The following is a 14,841-nucleotide window of genomic DNA, read 5'->3' on the forward strand; positions in this document are numbered from 1 at the left end:
ACACCGTGTAGCCGACGTGTATACCAATCGATAGATATACTATTTATAAAGGTGGTACAAGAATTCGAGTTTTGGTGACGGTTCAAAGTGAATTTACCGTCGGGTTGCCACGCAATGTTGCGGTAAAATGAATATAGACGCGTTTAGACGGTCGTAATAACTCGAGTTTTGGACTTAGAGCTCTGCTGGTGCTGAGTGCTGCTGGTGCTGAGTGCTGGTGCCACTGATGAGTGTGCCACTTTCAGGATTACTATTAATAACTTCTAGCGTTCAAAAATACCAGCCACGCTGTATCGGACGGATGGATTACTATTTTAAACGTCCCCCCGCCATCGATCCCATTGTTATACGACCACATAACCATCATCACTATTACCCACTCCATTCTCTAACATGACAAAATTATTTTTTAATTATTTTCTCTCATTCAATCTTGTTGTTTGTCGTTCGTCGTCATGTTGAGCAAACGCACAAATTTGATGTGTAGCTTGGCTCACGGCCAAAATGTACTCGAATATCGTAAAGGCGTCAAAATTATAAATGGCAAGACTCCAGTCAGAAGTGGTTCCAGAAGTTCTTGTCCGAAATTTGATGGTTGTAAGTATTTAACCCATTGATTTTTTCTAATAATCCTATGGAACAGGGGGAAAAAGACAATAAGACGGTAACTCTCGAGATAATTCCCTGTGAGTTACCCCGGCACCGGTGGCCAAACAATTATTTTGGCACCTATGGAACAGCAGTTAGGGGAGAGCGGAGTTAGCTGTTACAATTTCACAGATATAATTTAAATATTTTTCTTTAATTAGTAGTTAGGTGTTGGGGTGGGTTGTAAAAATTATATTTTTAAATATTTTTTATCCTTATAATTTTTTAAGTTTTTTATCCTTATAAGTTTTTAAGTTTTTTATAAACATAAAAAAAATATTATGTTTTAATAAAAATGTTGTTTTTTAACCAACAATGCACAATGAGATCGCCCACTCAGCCAACCTCATAAATACGCCCCTGACTGGATATTTATTTCAGTTTCGAAAGACATCATATTTTTTTTTTTTTATAGTGATTGAAAAATCAACTACATATTACAAATATGAGGAAAATGTACCAGATTTAATTTTTTTGTTTATTCCGTGTCCATTTTGTGAGGACAAATTCATATTTGAAACGGGTTTGCTCAACCATATACACAATAAACACATTACATCAGAAAAAAATATTGAAAAGAGAGTACGCCATTCTGAGGTAATCAATGCATTATATTATTATTCATTTATTTATATAAAATACATTTTATTTGAAAAGGACTTAGTCATAACTGTTGCATCTGCAATCACAGAATTAAATTATAAAAGAGACGCAACTAACAGCATATCATTATTATATTATATTAAGAGTTATGGGGCAAGAACAACAGACCTAATTATATATAATGATTTCATAATTGAAAACTCTGGGGCAATTCAATTCATTGTTAATGCCCAAACCAATGTAAGTAACAATTTTTAGATTATAAAATATTTACAATTCCCTATATACATACACTTAAAACTAAACAATAAACTACAAAAAATACACTACAAAAATTATATACAGGTGCTTTCAAGATATGCAGACGTTAACAAAATCATTGAATATATAAAAATACAAAAATGTGAAGAAGATATTATACAAGGAAATATAAAAAACTTAACATCTAATTTTGTATCTTTAAATTTTAGTAAAAAATTAGGGCGAAAAAAATTAGCAACTATAAAAAAAAAAAACAATAGACATATTTAAAAGTCAAGCAGTAAACAATTATTCACAATTTTTAATATCGTAAAAACAAATAAATTATATACAGACACAAAATAATACTAAATATACAATGCCTCAAAAATTCTTCAATAAAATACCAAAGATTCCGGCTCCTAAAGAATTCAATATAACCAATATCTATTTTATTACCACCATCCAATCTTTAGATTATTTCATTTCAAAAACCATGTTATACAAAAACAAACAACAAATTATTTATGAGTAAGTAAAATAGTGAACAAAACTTATTAATATAACTAATAATAACTAATAACTAATCTTAATATTTCTATTTAGTTTCCAAATTTGTGAAAAAAATCTTTTTAAAGCTGCATATAAACAAAAAAAAAAATTAATTAAATTACACATTCTTCTTAAATTTATAAACAAAATTAAATATCTAAGTCATGGAATAATCGATAATAATAATCGAAAAATAATGAATTTCTCAAAATTCATTTGTTTAAATAATATACTATCGCTAGACAAATTGTTTTGTCAATTTGTCGATGAATTGGATTCATGGTGGCTAGATGTGACTGATCTATCATATGTTCCCACAAGGTAAATATTTATTGACTATTCCAACATCACTTAAATAATTAAAATAAATAATGTAAAATATGAATTTAAAAATAAATAGAATTCATTCATCCACAAATAAACATACAGTCATAATTGATGATGAAAAAGTTGTTGAATTTTCCATCCCGGCCAGCAACAATTGGAATGATGCATTAATTCTGGCCTGCCTAATAAATATGGAAACAAAACGGACGGTATTTTTTTTTTTTAATGTTAAACACTTAAATTATATACAGGGTGATTCACTAAGCGTACAACAGTCATTATCTTGAAATGGATTAATGTTTTTGAAAATTCATTACATATAGTTATTTAAAATTTATTAATAGCATTTAATTTTTTTTTACAGTTGTCAAATATTTTTGATCACATCACTATATTAATGTGTGTACTGAAATTTAATTTTATTGACAAAAAGTCATTGAAAAAAAAACTAAAAGAACTGGTCATAAAAAATTATCTTACAATTTTATTTGATAATACACACAAAATTTACAATTTGAATAATGAACATATCTGGAATGCAATTAATAAAAATATACACACAAATAAATATGTCAATGAAATATTGGCAATACGACGAGATACATACTACACAACAGCCGTATTCTACAATCTAACTTTATTTCTTTTATTCTTATACCAGCAATAATTCATAACTTCAAATTATCTTCTTCATTGTGTATTTGTTGCAGCTGCCATCCACTTTCAATCCCAAACCAAAAATAAATATCCAAAATCAAATTAATAAAAATAATATATTCAACAGCTTTCAAAAAAAAATTATATTCATACAACAATTCATCGACAGCATATTAACCACACATTTCACACAAATCACAAAAAACAATGTAGAAGAGAATTATGTCAACGAAGTAAAACATTATAAAAACAATTTAAAAAATCTGCTGCAGGTTTTGCCGAAAAAAAAAAATACAACATCTCATACGACAGAAGAAATCCTAGAATTAATCAAAAACAACCAAATAATAGAATCGATACATTACAGGCCTCCACAGACGCCAATAGTAATAACAAAATTCTCTGAGTCCAAACTAAAATATTATTCTGAATGTTCAAACCTAAAAAAATTTAAGGATTTATACTATCCAAAATAAAATAGTTATAATATTTAATACTAAACAAATAAACTTTATTAGTTATATAGATATTTGCATTACCAGTTTCAGCTCCAATCTTATTATAGCTTCCAAGCAAATCCTAAAACAACTTAACCCTTGTATGGTAACGTTGATTGTGCAGGTAATTATTTGCACAGTTAATTACCAGTTCGTAAGTTATGTCCGTCGGGTCGGGTCCGGTCGAGTCGAGTCGGGTCGGTTATCATATTGTAATATGATTACATTATGATTATAATATGATAACACGAGAACCTCCTTATCACGGCCAACGACCATCAATAATTTATTATGATTATATTGTCATTATAAAATGAGCTGGTGGTGGCAAATCTGTTTTTGAAGTTGTTAATATTACGTCAGTCTCATCAGGAATGTATCCGTTATCTAGTGAAGACGTATCATCATATTTAATAATATTATTGGTAACCTAAAAAAAAAAAATAGAATATAATATGCTAGAGGTGTTCAGTCAGGGTACCAGGCAATAAATAAGTATAAAGGAGTAAAGCACCTTAACCTTTTTTTCATGGAATATAACCGGTACCCGGCCGCCCATTTTACCTTAAAATCTAATAATGTTGAGGAATCTGAAGAACTAGATTGAATATCATGGCAAGACGATGATGTGCTGACCACATCGAATTCGGTATGATTTGTTTGGCCATTACTGTCACAGTTGCTTCCAAAACTTCTGTCTGATGAAAGATCTGCTTCACTAGCTGCTTCCACTAAGAAATTAGTAATATTGAATAATCGTTTTTGAGGAATCAACAAGGAAATGTTATTAAAATATGTACATATATATGAAACTAAATATTTTCTAAAAAAGAATTAAAGAATTAGTTTTATATAATAATTACAAAATTAAATTGCGCAATATTTATTTGTTTTGTATGTCATAATTAACCACCCAGCTCCCTAAAAAATGTAAAATGAAAAGTAATAACTACTTGTAGTTTTTGATTGATCACTATGTACACTCTCGGTGGCATCTGAATCATCAGTCTTTGAGTCAGAAGACTCAAAAGTATAGTTGTAAATGTACCTAGTTCGTTTGCCTCCCCAAGACACATCTTTTTCGTCTTCCAAATCTATTCTCAGAATCATAAAAAAAAGTCACAGTTATACAACCCAATAATTAAAACAATATTTGGTACTGGTTTGTTATAGCCCCGCCACGGCGAGTGAAAACTTTATAGCCCCGCCACTCAGGTTTGTTAACCCCCCGCCATTCATATATAATAATAATAATAATATAAATTCCACTATATCACTGCCCATACTATACAACATAACTGCAACAAAAATGCAATTTTCTTAACCTTGTGACCCACTTGGGGAGGTGTTGCACAGCAAGTCGGGGGATAATTCCCATTTTCCATAATTCCAATTCACCATTTTTAAAGATATTATTATTATATATGAATGGCGGGGGGATAACAAACCTGAGTGGCGGGCCTATAAAGTTTTCACTCGCCGTGGCGGGGCTATAACAAACCAGTACCCAATATTTACATACCATTACAAGTAATTTCACCAAATTTCCTTTTGATTGACATTTATAATAAATACTACCACGATCGTCTCACGAAATTCAACTTAAATATGAAATAATATGTTCTCCTGTTGTAGTTCGGCGACGTATGTTCATGTTACGCACATACCTAACCTAACCGGCATGGGATATCAAGCGATGGATATAACTCAAGGGTCGGGCCAAAGCAACCACGGAAGGACACATGTTAATGAGAAAGGAAATTAAGCACAGACCTCCTACATGGTGGAACGGAACGCTGGGCCGAGAACTGAGCACCCTCGGCCGTTGGAAGGTGAATCTCAGAAATGCTGGCAATGCATTCGAACGACGGGCTGTGCGCACCAAGTTCAAGAGGCTGAAAAAGGCTTCGAGGCCAGGCGCGACATTGTAACGGAGACGGGGAACGAGAAACCTTGGGGCCCCGTCTTCGAAGGGCTAAAGAAAGGCGGTACTAGACCCTCTGAGAGCCATCCAACAGCCGTCCGCAAAAGCAACGGCACGTTCACCACGTCTCCGAGGGAAACCGGGGAGAAGCTGATGGATACCCTGGTTCCCAGCGACAGTTACGATAACGAGTGTCCTGAGCAAAGAGCGGTCATGGACAGAGACGGGGGAATGGTCTGAGAACCCCGGGCACATCGAACCCTGCGACGTAAAGGAGGTCAAAAGGGCCGTATCGCGGATGGCACCTAAAAAGTCCCCGGGCATGGACGGTATAACGGCCAGAATCCTGAGGCAAGCCTGGCCGGTGCTCGGGGAAAGCATAACTTTTGCATTCAACAACTGCCTTAGGGCGAAAAGATTCCCGAGCACATGGAAGGCGGCCAGGCTCGTGGTGATCAAGAAATCACCCGACAAAGACCCGGCGGAGGCTAAACCATACCGTCCAATAAGCCTCCTACTCGTACTATCTAAATCACTTGAACATGTAATAGGAGAGAGGATAAGACGCGAAACAAACGCACGTACGTCGAAAAGACAGTTCGGGTTCACGAGGAACCTCTCTACGATCGACGCTATCCTACACGTCCTCGACTGGTCAAAGGCAAGAACGGAGAAATATGTCCACGAGATCTTCCTGGACATGGAGGCCGCCAGCTCACGAAAAGTTACCTCGACGGTCGCCAATCAGAAATGACAATAGGCGACCAAGTCATACGGAAAACCCTCACCAAGGGGTGCCCGCTGGGCAGCGAATACGGCCCTGACCTCTGGAAATTTGCTGTAAATCCACTCCTGTCAGAGGTGCTGCCCATAGGTACGGAGCTTGTCGCGTACGCAGATGATCTGGCGCTGCTGATTCGGGCAAAAACAGAGCCGAGCTGACCACGAGGGCAAACGCGCTTCTCGAGAGAGCGTCGCTATGGGCGAATCAGCGCAAACTTACCTTCTCAGCGACCAAGTCGCAAACGTTGTGGTTGAAAGGATCACTTTCCAAAACACTGGTCCTCCTTCTCGGGGCCGACAGAATAAAGCCAACCATGTCGGCGAAATACCTCGGTGTGACGTTTGACAAAGGCGCAAAGTTCAGCGACCACCTGGCGGAAAAATCGAAAAGTACAAAAGCCCTGTTCGGCCGCCTGCAAGGAGTTGCTAAGACCACCTGGGGACTGAAATCTGGAGCGTCGCTCCAGATCTACAAAACAGTATTCATACCACGGATGAGTTACGCGGCCTCGGTGTGGGCCATGGACTGCATGTCCCTGTCGCACCATCGAGGAAGAGACTACCGCTGCGGGCGATAACAGGTGCATATAATACGTCGTCGACGGTGGCGCTGCAGGTACTAGCGGGGGTACCCCCCCTGGACCTGAAACTAAAGGAAATGGCTAAGATCGAGAAGGAGAGGACCCTGGTAAGAAGCGGCGCTTTGACGGCTGTATAGGCTGGCTACAACCTGTCATATTATACGAGTGAAACCATTGACCTCTGGCAGCAACGATGGGTCGCCAGTGACAAGGGAAGGTGGACTTACGCCAGGTTCCCGGTCGTCCGCCTTCGGCTGGAGCGTGAGTGGTGCGTCATGGATCACTACACGACGCAGCTGATGGCCGGACACGGGGACTTCAATGGCAAACTCCACATGTTCGACCTAAGAGGCGATGCAGCTTGCGGCTGCGGGTCACCAAACCAGACCGTCGAGCATCTGCTGTTTGCATGGACTGTCGCCGATAGGGAAGGAGAAAATATCGAGACCGTGGTGTGAGCGGTCGGAGCGGACTGGCTGTATGGTTCCGAATTCATGACCAGATCCGATGTCTTGTTCCGGGCGGTCAAACAGTTTGCACACGCAACACTGAACCGCACCGATGAAGGGTGAGCCCGGTAGTCATGACTCGGCGTTAACGTAAGATTCCGACACGGGGCCCTGGTAAACAGTGAAAGCCAGGCGTCAAGGGGAAGAGGGAAACCCTTCTAATCCGCACGGGAACAACTCGTCCTAGTGAGACATCAGCGACGTTAAAAAGTACAGCGACAAACCGGCATGGGATATCAAGCGATGGATATAACTCAAGGGTCGGGCCAAAGCAACCACGGAAGGACACATGTTAAAGAGAAAGGAAATCAAGCACAGACCTCCTACATGGTGGAACGGAACGCTGGGCCGAGAACTGAGCACCCTCGGCCGTTGGAAGGTGAATCTCAGAAATGCTGGCAATGCATTCGAACGACGGGCTGTGCGCACCAAGTTCAAGACTTTTGGATTTGGACTCAAAACACTATGCATTTTAGTAAGTGCGTCGCACTTGCTGTCAAAGAGTTCGTGGCCAACAAGCGCGGACTACCGGTCACTGAGGTGACTTGGCGCCACATAGCTGTATATTTATTTAGGTGCACTTGACGGTTTCTCGGCATTTTGTTCAACCATTTCAGCCACAATGTGTGGATGGGAATGTTAAATTGTTGAAGGAGATAAAAGACAAAAAGAAAATTGTGGCTCGTACTACCTAACCTACCCAACCTCGTACTACGGGAGAAGCCGTTTTCGAATCGCCCGTGGGGCGGGGAGGGAATCCGGTCCGTATTACGGAACCCGACGCTGATTCGAAACCCCTATAGTGTTCGGCGGTCTATCGTCTCGTCCGGAATAAACAAATAGAAACGCCGGAGGGTCCGGCAAGAGTTCTCATTTCTCTGAAGCATAGCGCCATGTCTGATCTCTAATTATTTTCGAACAATATATCCATTTATCATAAGGAACACATAGGAAAAAATCCAGTCAAAATCGAACCTAAGATTATTGAGATTAAATTATACAAAAAAATGCGCTTACAGCTCAATATATTAGTATACACTACTTCCGAGAGGCCGTTTTTTAAATATTGTAAATTGTAATAAATGTTTAGTTGTGAAACGTGTCCAGCGTATTTTAAGCGAAGAGACAGTCTCACTAGAAATAAGAAAAAACGTGCAGGCGTATATTTTTCATGCATCATGACGTGTAATCCAACGTTCAGTTACCTGATCTGATCGTACTTGTATAAATAATGTATAAATGTATAAATAATATTTAATTATTTTAGAAAGGAATCGTTCGTGCACATTATGTGGTATTATTGAAATAGCACCTCAATTGTACACCACCTAATGATGACCAGGCCAGACCTTCAATCCAATATGTAAAACCTTCGAATGCGGTATCCTATATCAGTAAGACCGCGATGGATGCAATTGAAAGTCATCCGGATTCTACAGGAGATTAGTTTTTTTTGTTTCAACTCTTACATTTTCTTAACTTCACTATTCAAAAAATCACAATTATTATAAACAGTCTACCATTTCGATATCATATTACACATTATCATTTATCAGGCAAGACAATATCATTGTAATTTATGTATTATTTAAATATTGAATTAACACTGCCCACGCCGCCGTCGATAAACGATCGGCGGCCTGTTATCGTGTTATGCAGTGACGACAAAAACGTGCCGACGCTGTGCGCAATAAAACAATGCCGTCGACGTTACATCGCCTTCTTCGATATAATTTCCTCATTTTCGGCGGACCGTCAACGCGTACTTGACGAATAATGATAGCATTGACAGACAAATAGATTTTTAATGCTGACTCCGTGTGCAACAACATGATGTGTGAACAATAATTGAAAATGCGTATGTTATTGACATTTTATAGGATATCTATGCACTGGTATCAATGAACGACAAAACGCAGCCATCGCCGCCGATGACCACCAACATAATAATTCACCTGGTGCGCCATCTAACAGTCGCCGGTACCGCAGCGCTACCTGTTGACTCAAGCGCCTAATATACGATAATTTAAAATAACTAACTACTGAATATTGTATATACATTTTTTACAAGTATAGAATGGGGCTCTCCAATAAAATACAGTATTCATATTAAAATTAAAAATATACAATATAATTGTAATCACGTTTCATTAGCATTCAGGTGTTATCAATGACTTGATGACATGAATTTTACGATTATAATATTGTAAATATAGATACAATGAGATAGTTTTCTTTTAATTTCTATTTGAAAATTCAACATGAAAAACAGAAACCTTCGTACCTATGTTTATATTTTGATATGTTAGGTTTACCACTTGCAAGACGGAGGCAACAATTAATGACCGACTAAAGTCATCTTGAAATAATGTTATTTGGTCCGGAGAGAGAGGCCTCCATCCACAACCTGGCCATGGCACGGCCGATACCCACGGGTGCCCCCGGATATTTTGCCACGCTGATTTGACACCCCTAGTGTTCGGGGCTCTGTTGTCTCGTCCAGGAGACCGGAATAAATAAAAATAGAAACGCCGGAGGGGGTCCGGCAAGAGTTCTCATTTCTCTGAAGCATAGCGTCAAGTCTTATCTCTCATTATTTTCGAACAATATATCCATTTATCCATAAAATAAAAGCGATTTAATTTATTTGATATTTTAAGAATATAATTTACTATGATATATGAATTGTAATTAAAATATCTTAAATTTAAATTATTTCAAGTCACTATGTGTATGGACAGTTGGCACACCATAATTGGTAGCAATGCTAAATAATAATTTAGTGAATTTGGTCTAAGATAGATAATTCTCGTATATATTATTTTTTATTTATTTACTGAGTAAATTGTCATTTTACAATTGTTAAATATATGATATTGCAGTATAACAATATTATGTGTTTTTAAAATGTTCCCAGACCTTCTAGCCATTTTTTTTTTTTTAACCAACAAAGGTTTTATAACATGTGTACAATTTTTGATAATTTACGGTGGTGCAAGGTTGTATTCGGTATAATACAGTACAGTGGCGTAAAATACATTTGATAGTAGGCAAGCATTGGTCTAGAACCTTACTTATATTATAATGCCAGAAAATGACAGGAGTAAAGGGAATTGCTACTTATATAAATGTTATGAAGATTGGATCAGTTTTAATACGCTTTTTTGATATTCTCGAAGAACAGTATATAAGACAGAATCATCGCACGATACTCGACCTGTATTCTGCCCCATGGTCCGCTCAAAATAAAAGTAAAATTAAACAGATTTTTATTGATTATATTTTGGCAAAACATTATGTTTATGTTTTTATGTCGATCGACGTTTCCGTTAGTTCGAATATTTATTAGAACACGTGTGTTTATAGCCTATATGTGCCCTTAAATGTATCATATAATGAGACAATTTTTTTAAATTAATTTTTTTTCCATTTTTCTTCACACTTTTCTACAACACACATAATATAACGTATTTCGTTTGAATGCCGCCACAGAACATGGCACTTGAGGTTAGACAAATCTCTGTGATATGTCTGGCAAATTTCACATTTGAATGGTTATTCACCCGTGTGAACCATTTTGTGCCTAGCCAGACGGTGCTTAATTTTAAAGGTTATTTGGCATCTGCTGTTTGAATGGACTGTCGCCGATAGGGAAGGAGAAAATATCGAGACCGTGGTGTGAGCGGTCGGAGCGGACTGGCTGTATGGTTCCGAATTCATGACCAGATCCGATGTCTTGTTCCGGGCGGTCAAACAGTTTGCACACGCAACACTGAACCGCACCGATGAAGGGTGAGCCCGGTAGACATGACTCGGCGTTAACGTAAGATTCCGACACGGGGCCCTGGTAAACAGTGAAAGCCAGGCGTCAAGGGGAAGAGGGAAACCCTTCTAATCCGCACGGGAACAACTCGTCCTAGTGAGACATCAGCGACGTTAAAAAGTACAGCGACAAACCGGCATGGGATATCAAGCGATGGATATAACTCAAGGGTCGGGCCAAAGCAACCACGGAAGGACACATGTTAAAGAGAAAGGAAATTAAGCACAGACCTCCTACATGGTGGAACGGAACGCTGGGCCGAGAACTGAGCACCCTCGGCCGTTGGAAGGTGAATCTCAGAAATGCTGGCAATGCATTCGAACGACGGGCTGTGCGCACCAAGTTCAAGACTTTTGGATTTGGACTCAAAACACTATGCATTTTAGTAAGTGCGTCGCACTTGCTGTCAAAGAGTTCGTGGCCAACAAGCGCGGACTACCGGTCACTGAGGTGACTTGGCGCCACATAGCTGTATATTTATTTAGGTGCACTTGACGGTTTCTCGGCATTTTGTTCAACCATTTCAGCCACAATGTGTGGATGGGAATGTTAAATTGTTGAAGGAGATAAAAGACAAAAAGAAAATTGTGGCTCGTACTACCTAACCTACCCAACCTCGTACTACGGGAGAAGCCGTTTTCGAATCGCCCGTGGGGCGGGGAGGGAATCCGGTCCGTATTACGGAACCCGACGCTGATTCGAAACCCCTATAGTGTTCGGCGGTCTATCGTCTCGTCCGGAATAAACAAATAGAAACGCCGGAGGGTCCGGCAAGAGTTCTCATTTCTCTGAAGCATAGCGCCATGTCTGATCTCTAATTATTTTCGAACAATATATCCATTTATCATAAGGAACACATAGGAAAAAATCCAGTCAAAATCGAACCTAAGATTATTGAGATTAAATTATACAAAAAAATGCGCTTACAGCTCAATATATTAGTATACACTACTTCCGAGAGGCCGTTTTTTAAATATTGTAAATTGTAATAAATGTTTAGTTGTGAAACGTGTCCAGCGTATTTTAAGCGAAGAGACAGTCTCACTAGAAATAAGAAAAAACGTGCAGGCGTATATTTTTCATGCATCACGACGTGTAATCCAACGTTCAGTTACCTGATCTGATCGTACTTGTATAAATAATGTATAAATGTATAAATAATATTTAATTATTTTAGAAAGGAATCGTTCGTGCACATTATGTGGTATTATTGAAATAGCACCTCAATTGTACACCACCTAATGATGACCAGGCCAGACCTTCAATCCAATATGTAAAACCTTCGAATGCGGTATCCTATATCAGTAAGACCGCGATGGATGCAATTGAAAGTCATCCGGATTCTACAGGAGATTAGTTTTTTTTGTTTCAACTCTTACATTTTCTTAACTTCACTATTCAAAAAATCACAATTATTATAAACAGTCTACCATTTCGATATCATATTACACATTATCATTTATCAGGCAAGACAATATCATTGTAATTTATGTATTATTTAAATATTGAATTAACACTGCCCACGCCGCCGTCGATAAACGATCGGCGGCCTGTTATCGTGTTATGCAGTGACGACAAAAACGTGCCGACGCTGTGCGCAATAAAACAATGCCGTCGACGTTACATCGCCTTCTTCGATATAATTTCCTCATTTTCGGCGGACCGTCAACGCGTACTTGACGAATAATGATAGCATTGACAGACAAATAGATTTTTAATGCTGACTCCGTGTGCAACAACATGATGTGTGAACAATAATTGAAAATGCGTATGTTATTGACATTTTATAGGATATCTATGCACTGGTATCAATGAACGACAAAACGCAGCCATCGCCGCCGATGACCACCAACATAATAATTCACCTGGTGCGCCATCTAACAGTCGCCGGTACCGCAGCGCTACCTGTTGACTCAAGCGCGTAATATACGATAATTTAAAATAACTAACTACTGAATATTGTATATACATTTTTTACAAGTATAGAATGGGGCTCTCCAATAAAATACAGTATTCATATTAAAATTAAAAATATACAATATAATTGTAATCACGTTTCATTAGCATTCAGGTGTTATCAATGACTTGATGACATGAATTTTACGATTATAATATTGTAAATATAGATACAATGAGATAGTTTTCTTTTAATTTCTATTTGAAAATTCAACATGAAAAACAGAAACCTTCGTACCTATGTTTATATTTTGATATGTTAGGTTTACCACTTGCAAGACGGAGGCAACAATTAATGACCGACTAAAGTCATCTTGAAATAATGTTATTTGGTCCGGAGAGAGAGGCCTCCATCCACAACCTGGCCATGGCACGGCCGATACCCACGGGTGCCCCCGGATATTTTGCCACGCTGATTTGACACCCCTAGTGTTCGGGGCTCTGTTGTCTCGTCCAGGAGACCGGGATAAATAAAAATAGAAACGCCGGAGGGGGTCCGGCAAGAGTTCTCATTTCTCTGAAGCATAGCGTCAAGTCTTATCTCTCATTATTTTCGAACAATATATCCATTTATCCATAAAATAAAAGCGATTTAATTTATTTGATATTTTAAGAATATAATTTACTATGATATATGAATTGTAATTAAAATATCTTAAATTTAAATTATTTCAAGTCACTATGTGTATGGACAGTTGGCACACCATAATTGGTAGCAATGCTAAATAATAATTTAGTGAATTTGGTCTAAGATAGATAATTCTCGTATATATTATTTTTTATTTATTTACTGAGTAAATTGTCATTTTACAATTGTTAAATATATGATATTGCAGTATAACAATATTATGTGTTTTTAAAATGTTCCCAGACCTTCTAGCCATTTTTTTTTTTTTAACCAACAAAGGTTTTATAACATGTGTACAATTTTTGATAATTTACGGTGGTGCAAGGTTGTATTCGGTATAATACAGTACAGTGGCGTAAAATACATTTGATAGTAGGCAAGCATTGGTCTAGAACCTTACTTATATTATAATGCCAGAAAATGACAGGAGTAAAGGGAATTGCTACTTATATAAATGTTATGAAGATTGGATCAGTTTTAATACGCTTTTTTGATATTCTCGAAGAACAGTATATAAGACAGAATCATCGCACGATACTCGACCTGTATTCTGCCCCATGGTCCGCTCAAAATAAAAGTAAAATTAAACAGATTTTTATTGATTATATTTTGGCAAAACATTATGTTTATGTTTTTATGTCGATCGACGTTTCCGTTAGTTCGAATATTTATTAGAACACGTGTGTTTATAGCCTATATGTGCCCTTAAATGTATCATATAATGAGACAATTTTTTTAAATTAATTTTTTTTCCATTTTTCTTCACACTTTTCTACAACACACATAATATAACGTATTTCGTTTGAATGCCGCCACAGAACATGGCACTTGAGGTTAGACAAATCTCTGTGATATGTCTGGCAAATTTCACATTTGAATGGTTATTCACCCGTGTGAACCATTTTGTGCCTAGCCAGACGGTGCTTAATTTTAAAGGTTATTTGGCATCTGCTGTTTGAATGGACTGTCGCCGATAGGGAAGGAGAAAATATCGAGACCGTGGTGTGAGCGGTCGGAGCGGACTGGCTGTATGGTTCCGAATTCATGACCAGATCCGATGTCTTGTTCCGGGCGGTCAAACAGTTTGCACACGCAACACTGAACCGCACCGAT

General features: G+C 37.8%; 1 protein-coding gene across 1 annotated transcript; it reads left to right on the plus strand.

Annotated features, from left to right (window-relative positions):
• The first annotated feature begins 2,239 nt into the window (after positions 1-2,239).
• On the plus strand, positions 2,240-3,503 carry LOC132934016 (uncharacterized). Its single transcript, XM_061000307.1, has 4 exons — positions 2,240-2,364; positions 2,444-2,579; positions 2,735-3,001; positions 3,081-3,503. The coding sequence occupies exons 1-4, from the start codon at positions 2,240-2,242 to the stop codon at positions 3,501-3,503; spliced, it is 951 nt and encodes a 316-aa protein (XP_060856290.1).
• Positions 3,504-14,841: the final 11,338 nt, after the last annotated feature.

The sequence above is a fragment of the Metopolophium dirhodum genome, chromosome 1 (genome assembly GCF_019925205.1).
Source record: "Metopolophium dirhodum isolate CAU chromosome 1, ASM1992520v1, whole genome shotgun sequence".
Lineage (NCBI taxonomy): Eukaryota > Metazoa > Arthropoda > Insecta > Hemiptera > Aphididae > Metopolophium > Metopolophium dirhodum.